The sequence below is a fragment of the Protopterus annectens genome, chromosome 9.part0, assembly GCF_019279795.1.
Source record: "Protopterus annectens isolate FY-2018-M chromosome 9.part0, PAN1.0, whole genome shotgun sequence".
In the NCBI taxonomy this organism is placed as follows: domain Eukaryota; kingdom Metazoa; phylum Chordata; order Ceratodontiformes; family Protopteridae; genus Protopterus; species Protopterus annectens.
Window position 1 is genome coordinate 877274637 of NC_056743.1, and position 17297 is coordinate 877291933.

The 17297-nt window shown below is 35.5% G+C and overlaps 1 protein-coding gene across 2 annotated transcripts in view; it reads right to left on the minus strand.

The window, feature by feature from the left end:
* Positions 1-17297, minus strand: part of KIF5A (kinesin family member 5A) — a 980629-nt gene that overhangs the window by 236106 nt on the left and 727226 nt on the right. For both annotated transcript variants that reach the window (XM_044083607.1, XM_044083608.1), the window contains exon 15: positions 1632-1778. In XM_044083607.1, coding sequence (XP_043939542.1) covers positions 1632-1778 — 147 coding nt within the window. The remainder of the gene's footprint in view (positions 1-1631; positions 1779-17297) is intronic.

The window sequence follows — 17297 nt, forward strand, 5'->3', positions numbered from 1 at the left end:
TCAATTAACATTATTTGGTTATTCCTTATCATAATGCAGTTCCTCCAGCACTTGTACGTACATACTTGTATGTGGTGAGCGCTGCAGCCTGCAGGGGTAATTCCTACACTCCTCGTGTCTGACTTTAGATATGTGGGCAGTAGAAGTGTGTTAAGTATATGCAGCCACTCATGCTTATTGAATAGGCTCCAGACATTAATGTATATAATCCTTAGTGCCTTATAGTCAACCTGGTCATGGTCTAAAGGGCTACTCAGTATCTAGTGAGAGGTGTCTCCCCTCATAGCTAGGAAAGCTTTCCAGCTCTTTCCACTTGGCTACTTCTAGCAGAACATATACCACAGCAGTAAGAGGAAAAGCTTGATTAACACAGAAAGTACTGTAGAGGTGACATAGTTGTGTACCTTGTACATAAGTAAACTTTACCCTGCCCATATGAAGTGCTTTAGTGATAGCTGGAAAAAGATGTCACCCTACCACCTCACCTGTGGTCCGCAACAGGAGGAGGAGGAGGACCTTATAGAGGAGGCCTCTTTGATAGTTAACCTGAACACAGCCATCTAGGCAAATCAGTGTTGGGATGATGATATACTCTGAGGTTAGCATGAAGAAACACAATCAGGAAAGTACATAAAAAAGTGAACATGAAGAAATAATTCTTCACAGAAAAGGCAGTGATTACCTATAACTGCCTGCAAAAATAAATGAATGAAAACAACTGAAAGCTTCAAGCATGATACAGGAAAATGCACTTATCTAATTCAGAGCAAAAAGACAGACACTAAATAAGTAGATGCATTCATTATGCATTATTGTGAAAAACAATTTAAACTTGATACCATCATAGTGCAGTGACATATTCTGAGCTTCTGCAAGCTGCACCAAATATTTTCAAATATCTGTTTGTTAATACAAAAAAACTCTGAAAATGCAGACATGCTGAAAGAAGAATAATTTTTATTCAACTCACAGAGCAGCTTTCAGGCAAAACCCTTCCTCAGTGTGTTCATACAACAGTAAAAATTGAAACCATATTTAAGAAATAAAATCACGTGACACAGCCAATCAATTACCTAATAATTCATTTTCAGAGTTTTCTTGTTTTAGTTTATTGTTTTTTCTTTGAAACGGTTTACCATAGTGCTGTCTGTTTATTGTGTGGTTCAAATATCTGTTTGTGCTAGTGGCAATATGGTTAGATAAATACACTTTGGGATTCATGCTTGTTGACTGGTCAGACAAATATGTAACTCATGCATCTGAAATGCCAATTAATCTGTTTTGTCTCGAGAATCACAGTATGTCATTGAAGTGGATTATGCTACTAAATAAGAATGTCTCACTACATGCTTTTTGAGAGTACCAGTAACCCTAAGGTTGCATTGGCTTTATCATGTAGCAAAACATGAGCCCTATAATGCTTTCTGTGAAGGTCACGGCCCTGAGAACAGAACTTTAGTGCATCCTGCTGTTTACCAAAAACAAACAGAGTATCTGCATATATTGTGCTAACTTGTCAGTGTGGACAAAATGTCTGCTTTACAAAAAGCTGTCACATTCATTTTTAAACCCTTTCACTTCATCCCTATCTCCTGATGCCACGTTTTCCCTAAGTAAAGTAGTGCTCATACCAGTTTAATCTCGCCATTCCCCACAATGACACTAAATTCACTCAGATCCTTCATCAAGGCATTCAGCACCTCAGCGATCCGCTTTCTCTGGAGGCCACTAACCTCCTGGATACGCTGCATCTCTGCCTCCAAGGACATAAGCGAAGCCTACAAAGTTTAAAAGATAAGAAACAGAATGATAATTGCCAAAAACATGCACACAAAACATAAATCTGAAGCAAATTACTCAAATGTACTTCTGTTATGAAAGTTTCACAAAGCTGCCTCTTCTTTCAGAAAGATGCAGAGAACTAAACTTTCTGAAGTAGAGGTAATCCACATGAAAACTACCCAGTGTGCATTGTTTCAGTACTAGCTGTAAGCCTAACCGTAGAGAGCATTATCTGACACAGATTTTCAGTGCCGTATGTTTTGTAAGACTTACTTATGTAGCTCCTTACTGCAGATTGTGCCGCTCTGTTGAGGAAAGGCCATCATTACCTGTTAAAGTGATAACGGTGCAAACATGTTCACGCAGCATCAATGCTGAACTGCTAGATTAGCGATTACTAATGATACATATATGTAATGGTACACAGTCTAGCAGTTATCACAGGGGATTCATGTTCTGACCTATTAATGAACTTATTCCTGTAGTCAGAAGGATACAGGGTTTGATTCCTTCCACCTTCATTTGCCTATTGTATGACTCTGAGCAAGTAACTTGACCATACACTGTTCTCAGGTCACCCCTGAAAAGGACACTTTGCTCCATGAGCTTTTCCATTTAAAAATAAAGTAACATAAATAAAAAAGTAAATTCAGATTTGAATTATATAGATATAGTGGAGAAGGGAGTTTTCACTCATACCAAAACTCCTTTTCTCCACTATATGTATAGTTCTAACTCTGTATCATTACTAATCAGTAGTCATGTGGAAACAATAGCCATTTAGTTTTTATGTAAAAACATTTCCCAACAAACTTGAAATGCTGTTCTTGCTATGCTAAACATGAACATTATGTCTGCGGGCTAATTAGACATCCTACTGTGCCGTAGCTAAATACAAAGAAATGTCTATATCTCTGGAATCATAAGTGTTATGAAAGACGTGTACAAGGCAAGCTGAACAGTGGCTGCTTTCATTACCCTAGGTCTTACTCTGGGGTTTATAAGTGACAATATGCACAATAAATATTAATGCTTGTAATGCTTCGTAAACAACTTAAAATATCTTAGCAACCATTCAGGCTAGAAAGAAGCTGCTCAAAGCATTTTGTTAATCCAGCAGTGAGTTTATATATGAACCTAAGCAGTTCTATCTTTATCAGTTAGTTACTGATATAATTAGAAAAATATACACGTTATGACAACATAAATGAATAAACAGAATATAAACAACATTAAATATCTCTTTATCTGTGCTAGGCACAGGTCAAGTATCAACACAGTTGTATTGCCCATTGTATAAGCTTTAAGACAACATGTTTCAATAGCTTGTATATATCAGGGTTTGAGAAATATTAATGTAAATATGAGCAGGAATATTGAACATCCTCAGACATCAACATGATAACTCTATAAAATGCCTGGAGGTGCAATTAAGGTTTAAAGAGCTAGCTCTGTTACACAGTATATGTTTATATCCTGTGTGTCATGCATTTACATATACATACCACCTACCAGCCCCCGAACAAAGCATCAGTAGCCTTCCTGAATCCTCCCCTCCCGCATGCCAGCAACTGACCCATCCTATCCTTAATTTCATCACACTCCTCTTTTGCATCCTCTACACTTTTTTTACCCTATCCTCTAATGACTGGACATCCCATCAGCCATATCAACATTACGTTATTCATGCTAAGTTTCTTAACCAAACAAGTTCATCTCAGCCATCCAATTCTCTACTTCAGATGGGTATTGGAATGTTTTTCCTTTTCTACCTGTAATCATTATTGCTTTTCATAAGTTCATAGATGAAAACTTGGCTAACTGCTGTAAAGGGTCATTTTAAGTCTAGCCAATAACTTGAGAGAATCAAACCCTGTACCTTCTGTCTACAAGGTGAAGACCTTAACAATTATGGCAAACCCACACTCCCATCAAGTACTAACCCCACATCCCTACCCCTGCTCTCTGTTATGTTTTCCCAAACCACATAAACCAATGACTACATGTTCCAGTGTCTCACTAAGCCCTTGGGGGGAGGTTCTCTTTCCCTCACATAGATTTTCCTCACTCATTCCTTCATTTCCATTCTCAATTTTTTGCTATTTTCCCTTTGGTTACTACAGATTCACCTTCTCATTAATACCCCTCTTATCTTCTTCTACCTCAATCCCAAACAGTCATACTAACCAATCCAAGTAGTCTGCATATATTCATTTACACGGCACTTAAACATATCAGAATTCTACATTCTCATCACATATTCCTGCAGTCTGCTCATATCTGGAATACCTACACATTTTGTCTTCCTTACTCCATCCTTCTTCATAGCAGGTTCCATACCTAACCTGTAATATCTTCCTCACAGCTCAGGCTAATATTATGCTCATTCTTTTCAAACAATGCAAGATCTGCCAACTGCTTATACTCGCCCCTTCATCTTCCTATTTACTATCTTCTCTGACCCATCTTTCTCTCAGTCTGTCAAAGCTTTCTGACTTAAAAATTTAAATTCTTCCCATTCTGCCTTTGTCCCACTCAAACCACTTCATAAGAATGTTACTCCCTTCTCTCTCTCCACCATCCTCCTCCTACACAATACATTCTAACTCACTTGAATCACATTAAATGGTAGCCAGCACATTTTTTCCATCCTCCATTCATCTTTACCCTGCTCAAAATTCAAAGAATATCATATTTTTGTTCAGGGAGAACAGCTCATCCACAAAGTTGAGTCCCTTACTTACACATCACCTGATACCAGTTTCCTTATTCAACAACTCCATCAGTCTCCAACTCTTAACCTCCTGTTATCCTATACTATATTATACAACAGTAGCCGTGCAACTTTCAAATCCATTACTCTCTGTATTTTATTTGCATCCCCCTAGTACCTGCTGTTTCCTCAGCTTTCCATTGCACCTGTCTCAATTATGCATTTTAACTCCTCAATATCCATTTTAACCAACTCTATATAGCTCCTAAAATCCAGTATGCCCAACCTGTCCCATGGTCCTCTATGTCTAACCCACCTATTGCACTCCTCTTCCCTTGCCACATAAACCAATGACAAATCTTCTGTACCTCATCTCATCATCAGCACTGTAGTCTAGTGGTATTTTTTGGATTAAATACAATACCAGTGAGAGGACCATGATCTTAAGGACCTTATTCTCAAAGTTGAAAACACAAACCTATTTCCCATCCAAAGTCCTACAAAATGTCCGTCATCACTGCCAGCCATCCCTTCATATCGGGTCTAAGTTAAATCAGCAAACGCTTAAAAAAGCGAATGCTGATTTATCGACCCTCTTTAAGTGAAAGTTTAAAATCCTGAATACTCAGGACAGCGATTTTTTTCCCAGGGAAAAAAGTCATTGTTCCACAAAAAAAAAAAAAACAAAAAAACGCACTTCAAAACAGTAAATAAAGTGGGGGGGGTTGCCCCCCACACTCCACACTTAAATATACTAACTCTGAGATTGCACCACAGTGGAGGAAATGGCAAAATCTTGAAAACGGTCCAGTGATTTTTTTCCCCTGGGGAAAAAATCGCTGTTCCGAGTGTTCTGGATTTTCAGCTTTCACTTAAAGGGGGTCGATAAATCAGTGTTCACTTTTTTAAGCGTTCACTGATTTAATATAGACCCTTCACATCTTCTAATAACAGTCTATAGTCATATGCACATAAGAATATCTTCTTCTGATACATGAGGGATAGGAGCCCAAAATCAAAGTGGGTGGGTTCTTCTCTGACAACTTGTGTATGAACTGAGGAAACAGGAAGAGGTGTCCTCTTTCCCCTTTGTTATATGTATTATATTTAAAACCAATTGCTAAGAAAATAACCAACTCACAAATTCAAGGATGTAAGTGGTATGGTGTTCAAGAAAAGTTGGCTTTATTTGTATATGATATTAACCTGTACCTGACGGAACCAGAAAGCAACATGTCAGTGTTGTGGAACATAGTGAGACAGTTCCAAGTCTTTTTTTTTTATTCAGGATATAAAATTAATGAAGATAAAAGAAAGGTTACTGCTGTATCCACACAAGAATTAGTTCAGCAATACCAGTATTTAAGAGGACATGATGAAATGAAATATTTAGGAGTATGCATTTAAAAGGATTCTGTTCGGGCAACTAAGGATATATGAGAAGAGGCTAATCAAAAGATAATATACAAATGGAGAAACTGGAAGCTTTTGCCTATGAATATGGATAGCAAAATGCAAGCAGTAAAAATATTTTTAGCCCTTTAATTTTATACACAGATCAGATACATTTTTATCAACTGGAAGAAAAGTTGTGGATAGTAATTAATAAAGAATTGAAGGATTTTACTTGGGAGGAAATATGTTCAAGAGTCAAGTGGGATAAGCTGATCCTCCCAATAGAACAAGGAGGTTTAGGATTACCCAATTTGAAGGAATACTTCAGAGGTACACAGTTAATGTTCTTATACATAACACAAGCAGAAAGCTACAATTTAAAGTGAAAATGGATGATGATGAAGCAGGGGAGTGATTCAGGAATTAAGGCAAGATTTTGGACATAGATCCTTAAGAAAAATAACAGTCATACAGAATATTAGACAGGCCCAGGGGGAGGATGGCTCCCTGTTGTAGAAGGAAGTAGCAGTCCACAAATATTACGAAAACTGAAAGGCCATGTATGTATTGTCACTATTATGCAAAAAGGCACAGAATTTCCAGATACAAGACATACAAAAAGATTAAGAGTGAAATTAGAGGAAAGAAAAATACTTCCACAATGAAAAACTGTCAGAAGCCTCAGATACAAATTTGTGTTCATTAATACAACAGATTTGTGAAATACATTATATAGAGCAAGAAACTCTGATCTGTTTGGAAAAAGAAGCATTTGAGGAAATGCAAACATATAAACAACAAAAAATAGAGATTTTTGAAAAGTACAAAAAAGAAATATGGACATGGGAAAGAAAGGGAGATTTGATATGGTGCAATATTTATGCAAAGTTGAAAGCCAAATTAATCAATACAAAAAAGGCAGCCCCAAAGATATTTGAAGAGAAATACAGGCAAAGGCATCCAGATATGGAAAATTTCACAATAAAAAAATAATATCATAAAAAGGGAATGTAGAAAAGAAGATTAGTAAAGTAGAAGTAAAAAAAAATAGAAGCTGAAGTTATGGAATGCCTGCGAAGAGACGGAATTGGTGTAGAAGGTCTAACACAGGTTATATTACAGCATGATGGAATGAATCCCCAAAGTAAGAAGAAACAGGAAGATCAAGAGACATATGAAGAAGAAATATGGACATGGGAAAGAAAAAGAGATTTAATATGGTGTAATATTTATGCAAAGGAGAAAGCAAAACTAATCAATACAAAAAGAGTAGCACCAACAATATTTGAAGAGAAACACAGGCAAAGGAATATGGACAAGGAAAACTTTACAATACAAAAAATAAGGCAAAGAGGAAAAGTAGAAAAAGAGAGTAGTAATGGAGAAGCTAAAAAAACAGAAACTGAGGTTATGGAGTACCTGCGAAGTGAAGGACTCAGTGTAGAAAATCTAATTCAGAAAGCACCACAGCAGGCTAGAGCAACAGACATCCAAATTAAGGAGAAACCAGTGGAACAGGAAGCAACTGGTCAGTCCCCATGTAAAGATATTTTGGAGCCTTCCACAGGAAACCAGTATAAACGTTCACTTGAAGCTAGACAGCAAGGGAAGGAACAGGAAACTGTGGCAACGATGACACAGTCAATGTTGAGGAGTGATAGACCAGTGAGTTCCCACATGACAGAGCAATGGATGACACAGGATGAAATTGAAGAGAATGTGCCTCAGGAAGATGCTATAGAACTTTCTATAGCATGCCCGCAGAAAATGGAGAACAAAAAAAGTGCCCTTATTTTACAAGAAAATGAGCTAAAAGATGAGTCACTTGATTTAATAGAGACAGACATATTAAGATCAGTGAAAGAAACAGACTGCAGAAGGTCAATAAAACCCAAAAAGGTAGAAGTTTGATAAAACAAATGAACACAGTAATTAGGACTGTCCATAGAGATCCATGCGATATAACAGAAGTAAACAGGATATATTACTGTGCAGCTAAATTAATAACAGATAATACTGTACCACAAGAACACAGGGTGGTAAGGGAAAGAAAGGGGAAAAATCAAATACCATTATGGAAGTATCGAACAGAGAAAACTATAAAGCAATTAAGACAAGAAGTGTCACTGCATAGAGGAGGGAAAAGATCAACTAAGATACTCAGAAAGATAGACATGATAAAATCAATGTGCAGTATTATAACGGATCAGGATTTATCGTGTACTATCGCAAATAATAAACTAAAAATATCAGCACAGGCACAACATCTTTGAAGAGAGACACATAAATATAAAGGAAAAGTACAAAATAAGAAATTTATTGATGACCCAAAAAAAGTTTTATGCAGAATTGGGAAACAAGGTAAAACAAATTAAAAGACCACCAAAAAAAAAGGAAATACATACATTTTAGAGAAGTATTTATGAAGATCCTGTGGAACATAACAAAGATGCTAAATGGATAGAAGAAGTAAAAGAAAGAATAAGAAGTTCAAAGGTACAGGATATGAAATGGGATGAAGTAACAGAGAGTGAGAGAGAGAGTGAAACAAAGTTAAGAAAAGCCTCTAATGGGAAAACCCTAGGCCCAGATGCAGTACCTAACTTTTGGTTAAAAGTATTAACATATCTGCATGAAGGTTTAGCCATAAGTAAGAATTATTTATATGCGCAACTCGAACAGACACCAACCTAGCTAACAACAGGGAAAAACAATGCTCCTACTTAAAAGTGAACCTGCAAGCTACCCTAAATCTATAGACCAATAACTTGCCTTCTGACGACATATAAACTATACACTGGAATTGATGCCGACAGAGTTTATAGTATTTAGAAGAAAACTCAGTTGTGGCAATAGAACAAAAGTGCAATAAAAGAAAGTCATATGGAACAAAGGCTCATTTGTTGTTAAATAATGTCATAATGGAGAACTGTAAAAAGGGGAAGAATCTAAGTATGGCATGGATTGACTACAAAAAAGCATTTGACAACCCCACATTCATGGATAAAACAGTGATAAGATGCACCCTGCACTGATAAACTACATCATAGAGACCATGAAACAGTGGTAAACCAATTTGCAGTTAAGCCATGATAAAGGGAAAAGTATTACTCCAGGGATAAAAATCCAAAGGGGGATATTCCAGGGTGACTATCACTGTTGCTCTTCTGACTTGCCCTTAACACATTAAGCTATCTTCTTAACAGATTAGGTCACGGCTATAATTTGGCTCCCAGAAAGCAATAAAGTGTAAAAACTTCTCATCTTCTCTTTGTCGATGATTTAAAACTGTATAGCTCATCAGATGAGGAACTGAAAGCACAGCTACAAGTAGTCAAAACTTTTTCAGATGATTTAAGAATGTCATTTGCTCTTGATAAATGTGCAAAAACAACCTTTAAAGCAGGAAAGCTGCAGCACTAAGAAAACATCAGTTTGGGACAAGAATGTGATATAAAAGAACTTGAGCAAGAGGGAGTATATAAATATTTGGGAACTGATGAAGGATCAACAATAAGACATGAACAAATGTGGACAAAACTTAATAAGGAATATTTTAGAAAACTTAGATCCTGAAAAAAGCACTGACATCTAGGAACAAAATTCAAACTATAAACCAATTTGCTCTTCTTGTCCTAACTTACAGTTTTGGAGTGACTGACTGGCCCCAAAAGCTGTTGGATAGATTAGATAGGAAAACAAGAAGGCTGCATCATGCTCATCAAATGATTTATAAAAATATGTGCATAACAAGATTACATATTCCCCATTCCAAAGGAGGTATGGGCCCACTTGAAATTGATTACATGTATAGAGCTGCAATTGTGGGACTGCATATATATCTGCTGACCTCACAAGACCCAAGTATAGTGAAAGTTTTGAAACACGAGGAGAATAAATCTAAGATGACTTCCCTTCTTAGTCCAGCAGAAGAATATCGGCATCGAGCAGGAATGGAAATCAAACCAGAAGTACATAAAAATCAGACAGAAACTGAATGTGCCAAAAAACAAAAGAAAGACTATAAGGTGAAGGATCAGATGAGAAGGCAAGAAATGTGGAAAATGCATAAATGTAGTTGCAAGTATAGAAAACTCCTGGAAGAGCCTCATGTTGATCAGGATCGAATGCAAAAATGGTTAAGGAGAGGCAAATTCAAACCAAAAGATGAAAGGTTAATATTGGCAGCCCACGACAGTGGGCTAGGTACATATTGGTTGACAAAGTCCATTGCACACGTGGGAGAAACAAACAAATGTAGGTTTTGTAAAACAGAATTGGAGACAGTCACACACCTTGCTGTTGGTTGTAATATACTAATGGCAGAAGGACTGTATACTGAAAGGCAGAACAATGTAGCAAGACTGTTGCATTGGGGATTGTGCAAACATTATAATACCGAAGTAGCTGAAAAACACTGGAAAGATAAAGCCACAAAGCATCATAGAAAATTAATTCTGCATCACATGGGATCAACCAGATAGAGTGATCCATGAAAAGAAACAAAAGTAGCACTGATCTTTGAAATCTCTACATTCAGTGACTACAGTATCTTGCATTCAGAGAGACACAAAGTCATAAAATATCAGGATTTGCAGGCAGGAATGAGAGCAATGTGAAAGAAAGCTACCCAGACAGGTCTTATAAAAAGGAACCTACAATCATATTTAGATATGGTACCAATACATGTAACTCTGTGCAAAATGCAGAAGGAGTCATTACTGGGCACATTGTGGGTGCTGAGATGAGTGCTTTTGGCTGACATCAAAGACTGAAACAATACTAATTTCATGAACTTTAATCATAGTTCAACTTAGGAAAGGGTTCCATTCCTGTCATGGTATTAAAACCCCAAAAGATTTGGAGAAATAAAAAATATTATATTCATAATTGATAAAGTAGCAGAAAGTATACTTAGAACTAAGTCAACACGGAAATGGACAAAGGAGATTCTGTCTATAGGAATGACTGCAATTAGGGGTACAGAGAATAGACAAGAGGAGGCTGGAATTTACTGGAGGAAGCTGGCAAAGCAACCAAGGTATTGGGAACAAATAATCAGGGAGGGAAAGATAATGAATGGGAAGAGACCAAGAAGACATTTGGATTGAAGGTTAGTAATTGCCTTTCCTATCAGGAAATGATATCAGAGTATAGACAATGAGAAAGCGATATAGGAAATCCTAAGTGAAAGACCTGAACTAGTTGAGTTTTTAACTGAATCTAGAACAGAAGCTGCTATGACAAAAGGAATAATTAGTAGAGCATATAAACTACTGCATGCTAACTATAGGAATCAAGCAGAGGAGGATAAAAAGGATTGGGAAGAGAGATTAGATATGCAATTCACAAATAAACAATGGGAGGACATATGTATGGCTCCCAAACATGCAACAAAATCTAAAAGATTTAGGATGTTTTGCCTGGAAGCACCTGCATAGATACTTTTATATCCCAAGCAGACTCCAAAAATTTTTCCTCGCGTAGATGGCAAATAATGTTGGAGGAGTAATGGGAAAGAACAGATACCTGCAAGCATATGTTCTCAGAATGTAATGAATTGGCAGACTAAAAATTCCCTACAGCGTACTCAGGAATACTGGATGACCAAATGAGTGTAAGCAAGGAAATTATTTTTTGAGCTGTGATACATGATCTGAATAGCCTAGACAAAGTACGGCTTTGTTAATTTTAATTGTGTTGACTGCCAAAAAAACAATTACTAGAACATGAAAATCAAAACATCAAAACCTAAACCAATTATACTTAAACTAGTAAATATTGTAAAAGAGATAAAAGAAAAGCAACATGGATCCTTAGAAAAGGGTAGGAGTAAGTTACACAGAAAAAATGGTAATTGTGGGTGCAATAAAGGCAGAAGAATGTTTTGAAGGAGGAATGAGGTATAAGAGAAGTCAGGAACTGAAAACAACAATTTATGTAATGTTGCTTTGACTATATGATATATAATGGTACATGGGATGTATAATGTTTGTAAATGTGAACTTGTTAATACGGCTTGATTACTTTTAGGTAAATGTAAGTTTGCCTATGTCACAAGTGATTATTAAATAACATGTTTATAAAAAGAATATATTATTCTATTACTGCACCCTTACTCATCAGAAATTTACATACTTTACGAATCATAATTTTCATAACTAGAATAAATATTGCCAGGGAAAATGGGCATATTTGCCGAATACCCGTTTGTAACCCCATTTTCCCTAATACCCAACCATTTGCAACAAGCCAGAGTTTGGGACATCTATACACTGTTTTTTACCACATTAAAATTGTCCTTCCTTTCCTAAAAGAATTCCAGTCCACAGTATCAAAAGTCTTCTGTATATTAAGTAAATTATCCCATCCCTTCTACCATCCTGAGCTACCTGCTATGCCACAAAATCCAACAGTATCTTTCAATGGTCTCCTGAAGAACTACCCTTTACAAAACCAGATTTACTGCTGTGAACCATTTTTGGAATTATCATTTCCAGCACAGCAGATAACATGCATACTACATCCTTTGTTCAGACACTGCATGAAGAGATAAAGCAAAAAGAGGCAGGCTTTATCCTTCAGAATTACAGCAATAGTTGCTTTTGTCACTGATAAAGACAGTTTGGTTTCATGCTACCATTACATAATTCTGCTATATGACCTGCTGCCTCCAAACTGATCAACTTGAAAAATCTATACTATAGGGAACTTATCACTCGCCCATCCACCCCCACCCACCATGAACTGGATAACCACCTCTACCACTTCTGCCTCCAGTAGATACTTGTTTGCACACACTTTCTAAAATGAAAGTTTAAAGGCTCAACAAAATGTTGTAATATCATTTAAGATCGCCCTTATTTTCTTCCATTCTTTTTCCACTTCATCTTTTATTCCTTAACAAAGTCCTAACAATCAATAAAAGCATCTGACATTTCACGCTTACGTATGGTTCCCTTGTTCTCATACTCTGTAAGCGTCTGTCCTTTCGGTTCCAAATCCACATCCCATACCATATCCTTCAATTGTTTTAGAAAACCAGAAAGAATTTTCTTTCTTAAAAGAATGAAATCTGCATATGTAAACATAGTTGGCACTCTGATTTTATTATCTATTGCAAAATTAAAATGTGTTCCCTACTTAATCATGTATCTTACTAAGGAGTTAACAGGCAACCCAAATATTACAGGAATTAGTGGACATGCCTGTTCTGTGGCACTGAATACCTTAGTCACACTACCTGCCCATTAACTCAAGGTAGCAAACAGATATCACTATACATATTTTCACAAAATGTGGTATCACATCTGTCAATCAAAGATGAGACATTTAATCAAAATCTTTACTTATATCACATGCCATCACATAGCCCTTGAAGTCTTCATGTTTTAAACACCTTTATTAAATTATTAATTAAGACACCGGCAAACATACATTATCAGAAAATATAAACAAACCTATTAACATTTTTCCATTTACATATATTATACATCATATACACCCAGCTCTAAATGATTGTCGCTGTTGAAGTGACACCCCACCCCATGTGCAAAAATGGGAAAAAAGGCATTGTACATGCATAGATGGGATACATCATACACCTTTTCTTTCTGTGCAAATATCATCAGTCCAACAATACACAAATTGCTGAATTCTTGCCTTCTCTTAAAAATCACTCCTCCTGAACATTATTCTGCATGTATTCTTCCTACAATTTCCATTTAGTTGTATGTAATTTGTTCCTTCCTTTTCTAAAGAGCCCTCTTTCAGTTGTCTGTCTCTTTTATAACTTTCAATACTTCTAATACAGTTGGTTAAGACACTGATTTCTATTTTCTAGTAATTGCTTTTTTGGCAGCCAAGATAATTAAACATAATAAGGCCTTAATACATCTAGGCAATTCAAATCCTGTGTTCCAGCTAATAAAAAATATATCCTTAGTTATACCCATTTGCTCATACAATATTTCTGGAAGAGTACTCTATATAGAATTTTTAATATCTTTCAAGTCATTTCATTATACTCCCAAGACACACATTCCCAGTTACCTCTTTCTTCCACATCACATCTCCAACATTTGCTGTCTACCTCAGGGACATTCTTTGAAGTGTGCTCAGAGTATAAAAATACTTATGCAAAGACTTCCAAGCAAAGATCCTAAGCCTTCTGGGTTTTGTGTGCAGTCAGGAGCCATACATATGCCCTCCCATTAATATGCCAGTCTCTCTTACCAATCATTTCTAACCTCCTCCAATTGAGTCTTATAGTTATCATGCAATGTTTTACATGCTCTACTACTTCAAACTTTTTAAATAATAGCTTATGTCCTAGATTTGACTAAAACCCCACCAGTGTGTATATTTCACTTAAGACTCCCTTATCCCTTTCTCTTTTCCTATACTCTGATATCAATGCCTGCTAGGGAAGACAGTCTCTGGCCTGCAGTCTAAAATTCTTCTTGGCCTTATCCAACTCTATCTCTTATCTCTCTCTCTCTCTCTCTCTCTCTCTCTGTCTGCCTGTCTCTCTAGTCATTTGCCCCAAATACCTTGGTTCCTTTGCCAGTTTTCTATAGTAAATTCTAACCCCCTCTTGCCTATTTTCTGTACCCCTATTTTCAATCATCCTTTTTGGAAAAAGCTCCTTTCTCCATTTTCATGTTGGCCTAGTCGTAGAATACTTTCTATTACTTTATGAATATAATATTATGTATGGTTATTATTCTCCTTATGGAGCTGCATCCAAAATCCCACTCTCTTTTTATTTCTTGAACGCCCCCTGTTTCATCATCATCTCTTTCCAATTTGAATTATAACTTTCTGCTTGTGTTAAGTATATGGGCCTTAATTGTGCAGCTCTAAAATATCCCATTAAATCAGATAATCTTAACCCACCTTGATCTAAACAAAAAATCACAGAACCACTTCAGAGGTGGAGCTGAAGAGTAATGATAATGAGAAACCACTTGGTGCAATAATACTTAAATCTCACGCTTTCTTCCCAATGGACTTCATCAGAATAAAAGAAAACTCTGCAACTATTTGAATTTAAATTAGGTTTTATATGAAGTAAATTTGCTTAAAAAACATTTTATTAAGCCATCTATGTTTAATCCAGTTTTAAATAGTACCTTGAATGTGTTTGAAAAGATGTGTGAACAAGATATAGTTATTAAACCAGAAGTCAAAAAATAAGTATTATAATTGGAATAAACATTAAGAAGTAAAAGAACTTGTATCCTCCCATATTAATTGAACCTTTCAAAAAAATACTAGTAAGACAGGAAAAACATAACATATTACAGTACAGTTATGACTGTAGACAGCCAGGAAATATGTTCCATTATTAGAAACAACCAGAAAATTTTACAAGGAAATTTGGATTTGGTGAAATGTGTTGGTATGCAATGTAAATTTGTATTTATAAATACGTACAATCATAAGAACATTCTACAGAATGATACAACAAAAACTCCAACTATGGAACAACTATCACCTAAATTTAAAGGAATGTATAAATGTGGCAATTGTTCAGTTTGCTGATTTCTTATGGAGGGACCATATTTAAGTTTAGATCATATTAATGATACTATTCATATTCCTGGTGTTTTCAACTGTAAGTTGAAAGTGTGATATATATCAGCGTCTGTACATGTTACAGTGCCTATTATGTAGGAATGAACACTAGAAGTCTTGAGGTTAGAATTAAGGAGCATTAATATGCAATAAAAACAAAAAATAAAAGCATGCCTTTTTTAAGCATACATTGGAATGCCAGAATTAAAAAAACTGTTTTTATGATTGTTGAACAAATAACATTGGACAGGAGAGGGGGGGATTTCAAAAATAAGGATGAGCAAAAAGAAACCTTTGGCAATTAAAACTTGGAGCTGACTGTTCCCCAGTTATAGATGATACTAGTAATATTAAATGCTTTTTAAAAGATCATAGACTTAAATTAATGTAAATATTTTTTCATTTATATTTTTATGTGTGTTATGTGTGTTTCTTAAATGTAATGTAATTTAATTTAATTGTTAATTAATTGGAGGTGTTGATTGGTTTTATATATGCAACGAAAAAACACACACGCCATTCCAAGAATAGAAAAATATGCTTTTACTGGTGTCTCTGGTAACTCGGCTTATGCCTTCAAGGAATAATTTTTACACCAAGCAGCCTTTTCTTACATATTAAATAAAGAACGTAAAAACAAAGAAGCACAACCAGGGAGTAAATGCTCCTGTGAATGGTATAATAAATAAAACAAGAAAAAATACGCCAAGCGTGTATGTCATTCACAGGGCAAACCACGACTTTATCACACTTCGTCAAAGGCAGTACTTAAAAAAGTTATACGTATAAAGATTATAAATAGACTTAACGCACAAACATAATAAATGAAGCCTCAAATTTAAAAAGCATAAAAGACTAGAATGCATGAAACAAGTGTAAAAATCTGGCTGACAAGCCACCTGGCTTGAATGATAAGGTGCACCTGAAGCCGGTCCTTAGGAACAGAAGGCTTAAAGTGTTGAAACCTTGATGTTTTATATATTTTTTATATGTGTTTGTTATGTGTGATTTTATATTTTATATTTTGTATTCTAAGCATTTTACAATATGTATGTTAGCATAATATGCGACTACATTTTTATTAGTTTGTTTCCTGAGAGGCAGTGATTATTAGTAATTCCTTCTGGGAAGACATAAGTAATATACGTTGTTAAGATTTCGTGGGAGGCAGTGATTATTAGTAATTCCTTCTGGGAAGACATAAGTAATATACGCTGTTTTTTACGCTTGTTTCATGCATTCTACTCTTTTATGCTTTTTAAATTTGAGACTTCTTATATATATTAGATATTCGTCTATTTAAGCTGCATACTCTATTGTTTATTGTTTATATTTTATGTTTCCTTATTTCATGTTTGCTTTGGGTTTGGTATGTGTTGATGTCATCACTGATGCAAACCAATCATTAGAGCTGTAGCAGTATTTAAAAAACTTTTTGTGCTTTTTGGGTTGTGTAAAGCTTGAAGAAGCCAATATGGTGAAAGTACTTGCTGTTCAATAAACCTGTTCATTTATTACGTTTGTGCGTTAAGTCTATTTATAATCTTTATAAGTATAACTTTTTTAAGTACTGCCTTTGACGAAGTGTGATAAAGTCGTGGTTTGCCCTGTGAATGACATACACGCTTGGCGTATTTATTCTTGTTTTCTTACATATTGTTAAAACATCAATCAATTACCTCAATTTAATTATTCAATTGAACTTACTAATATGCAGTTTCATCTTAAATACATTTTCTTTTACAAATACATTTCCGTGTGCAATGTCATGTGCATGATATTTTCATGCAAATATATGAACAACAATTCATTTAATGTTATGAAAAGT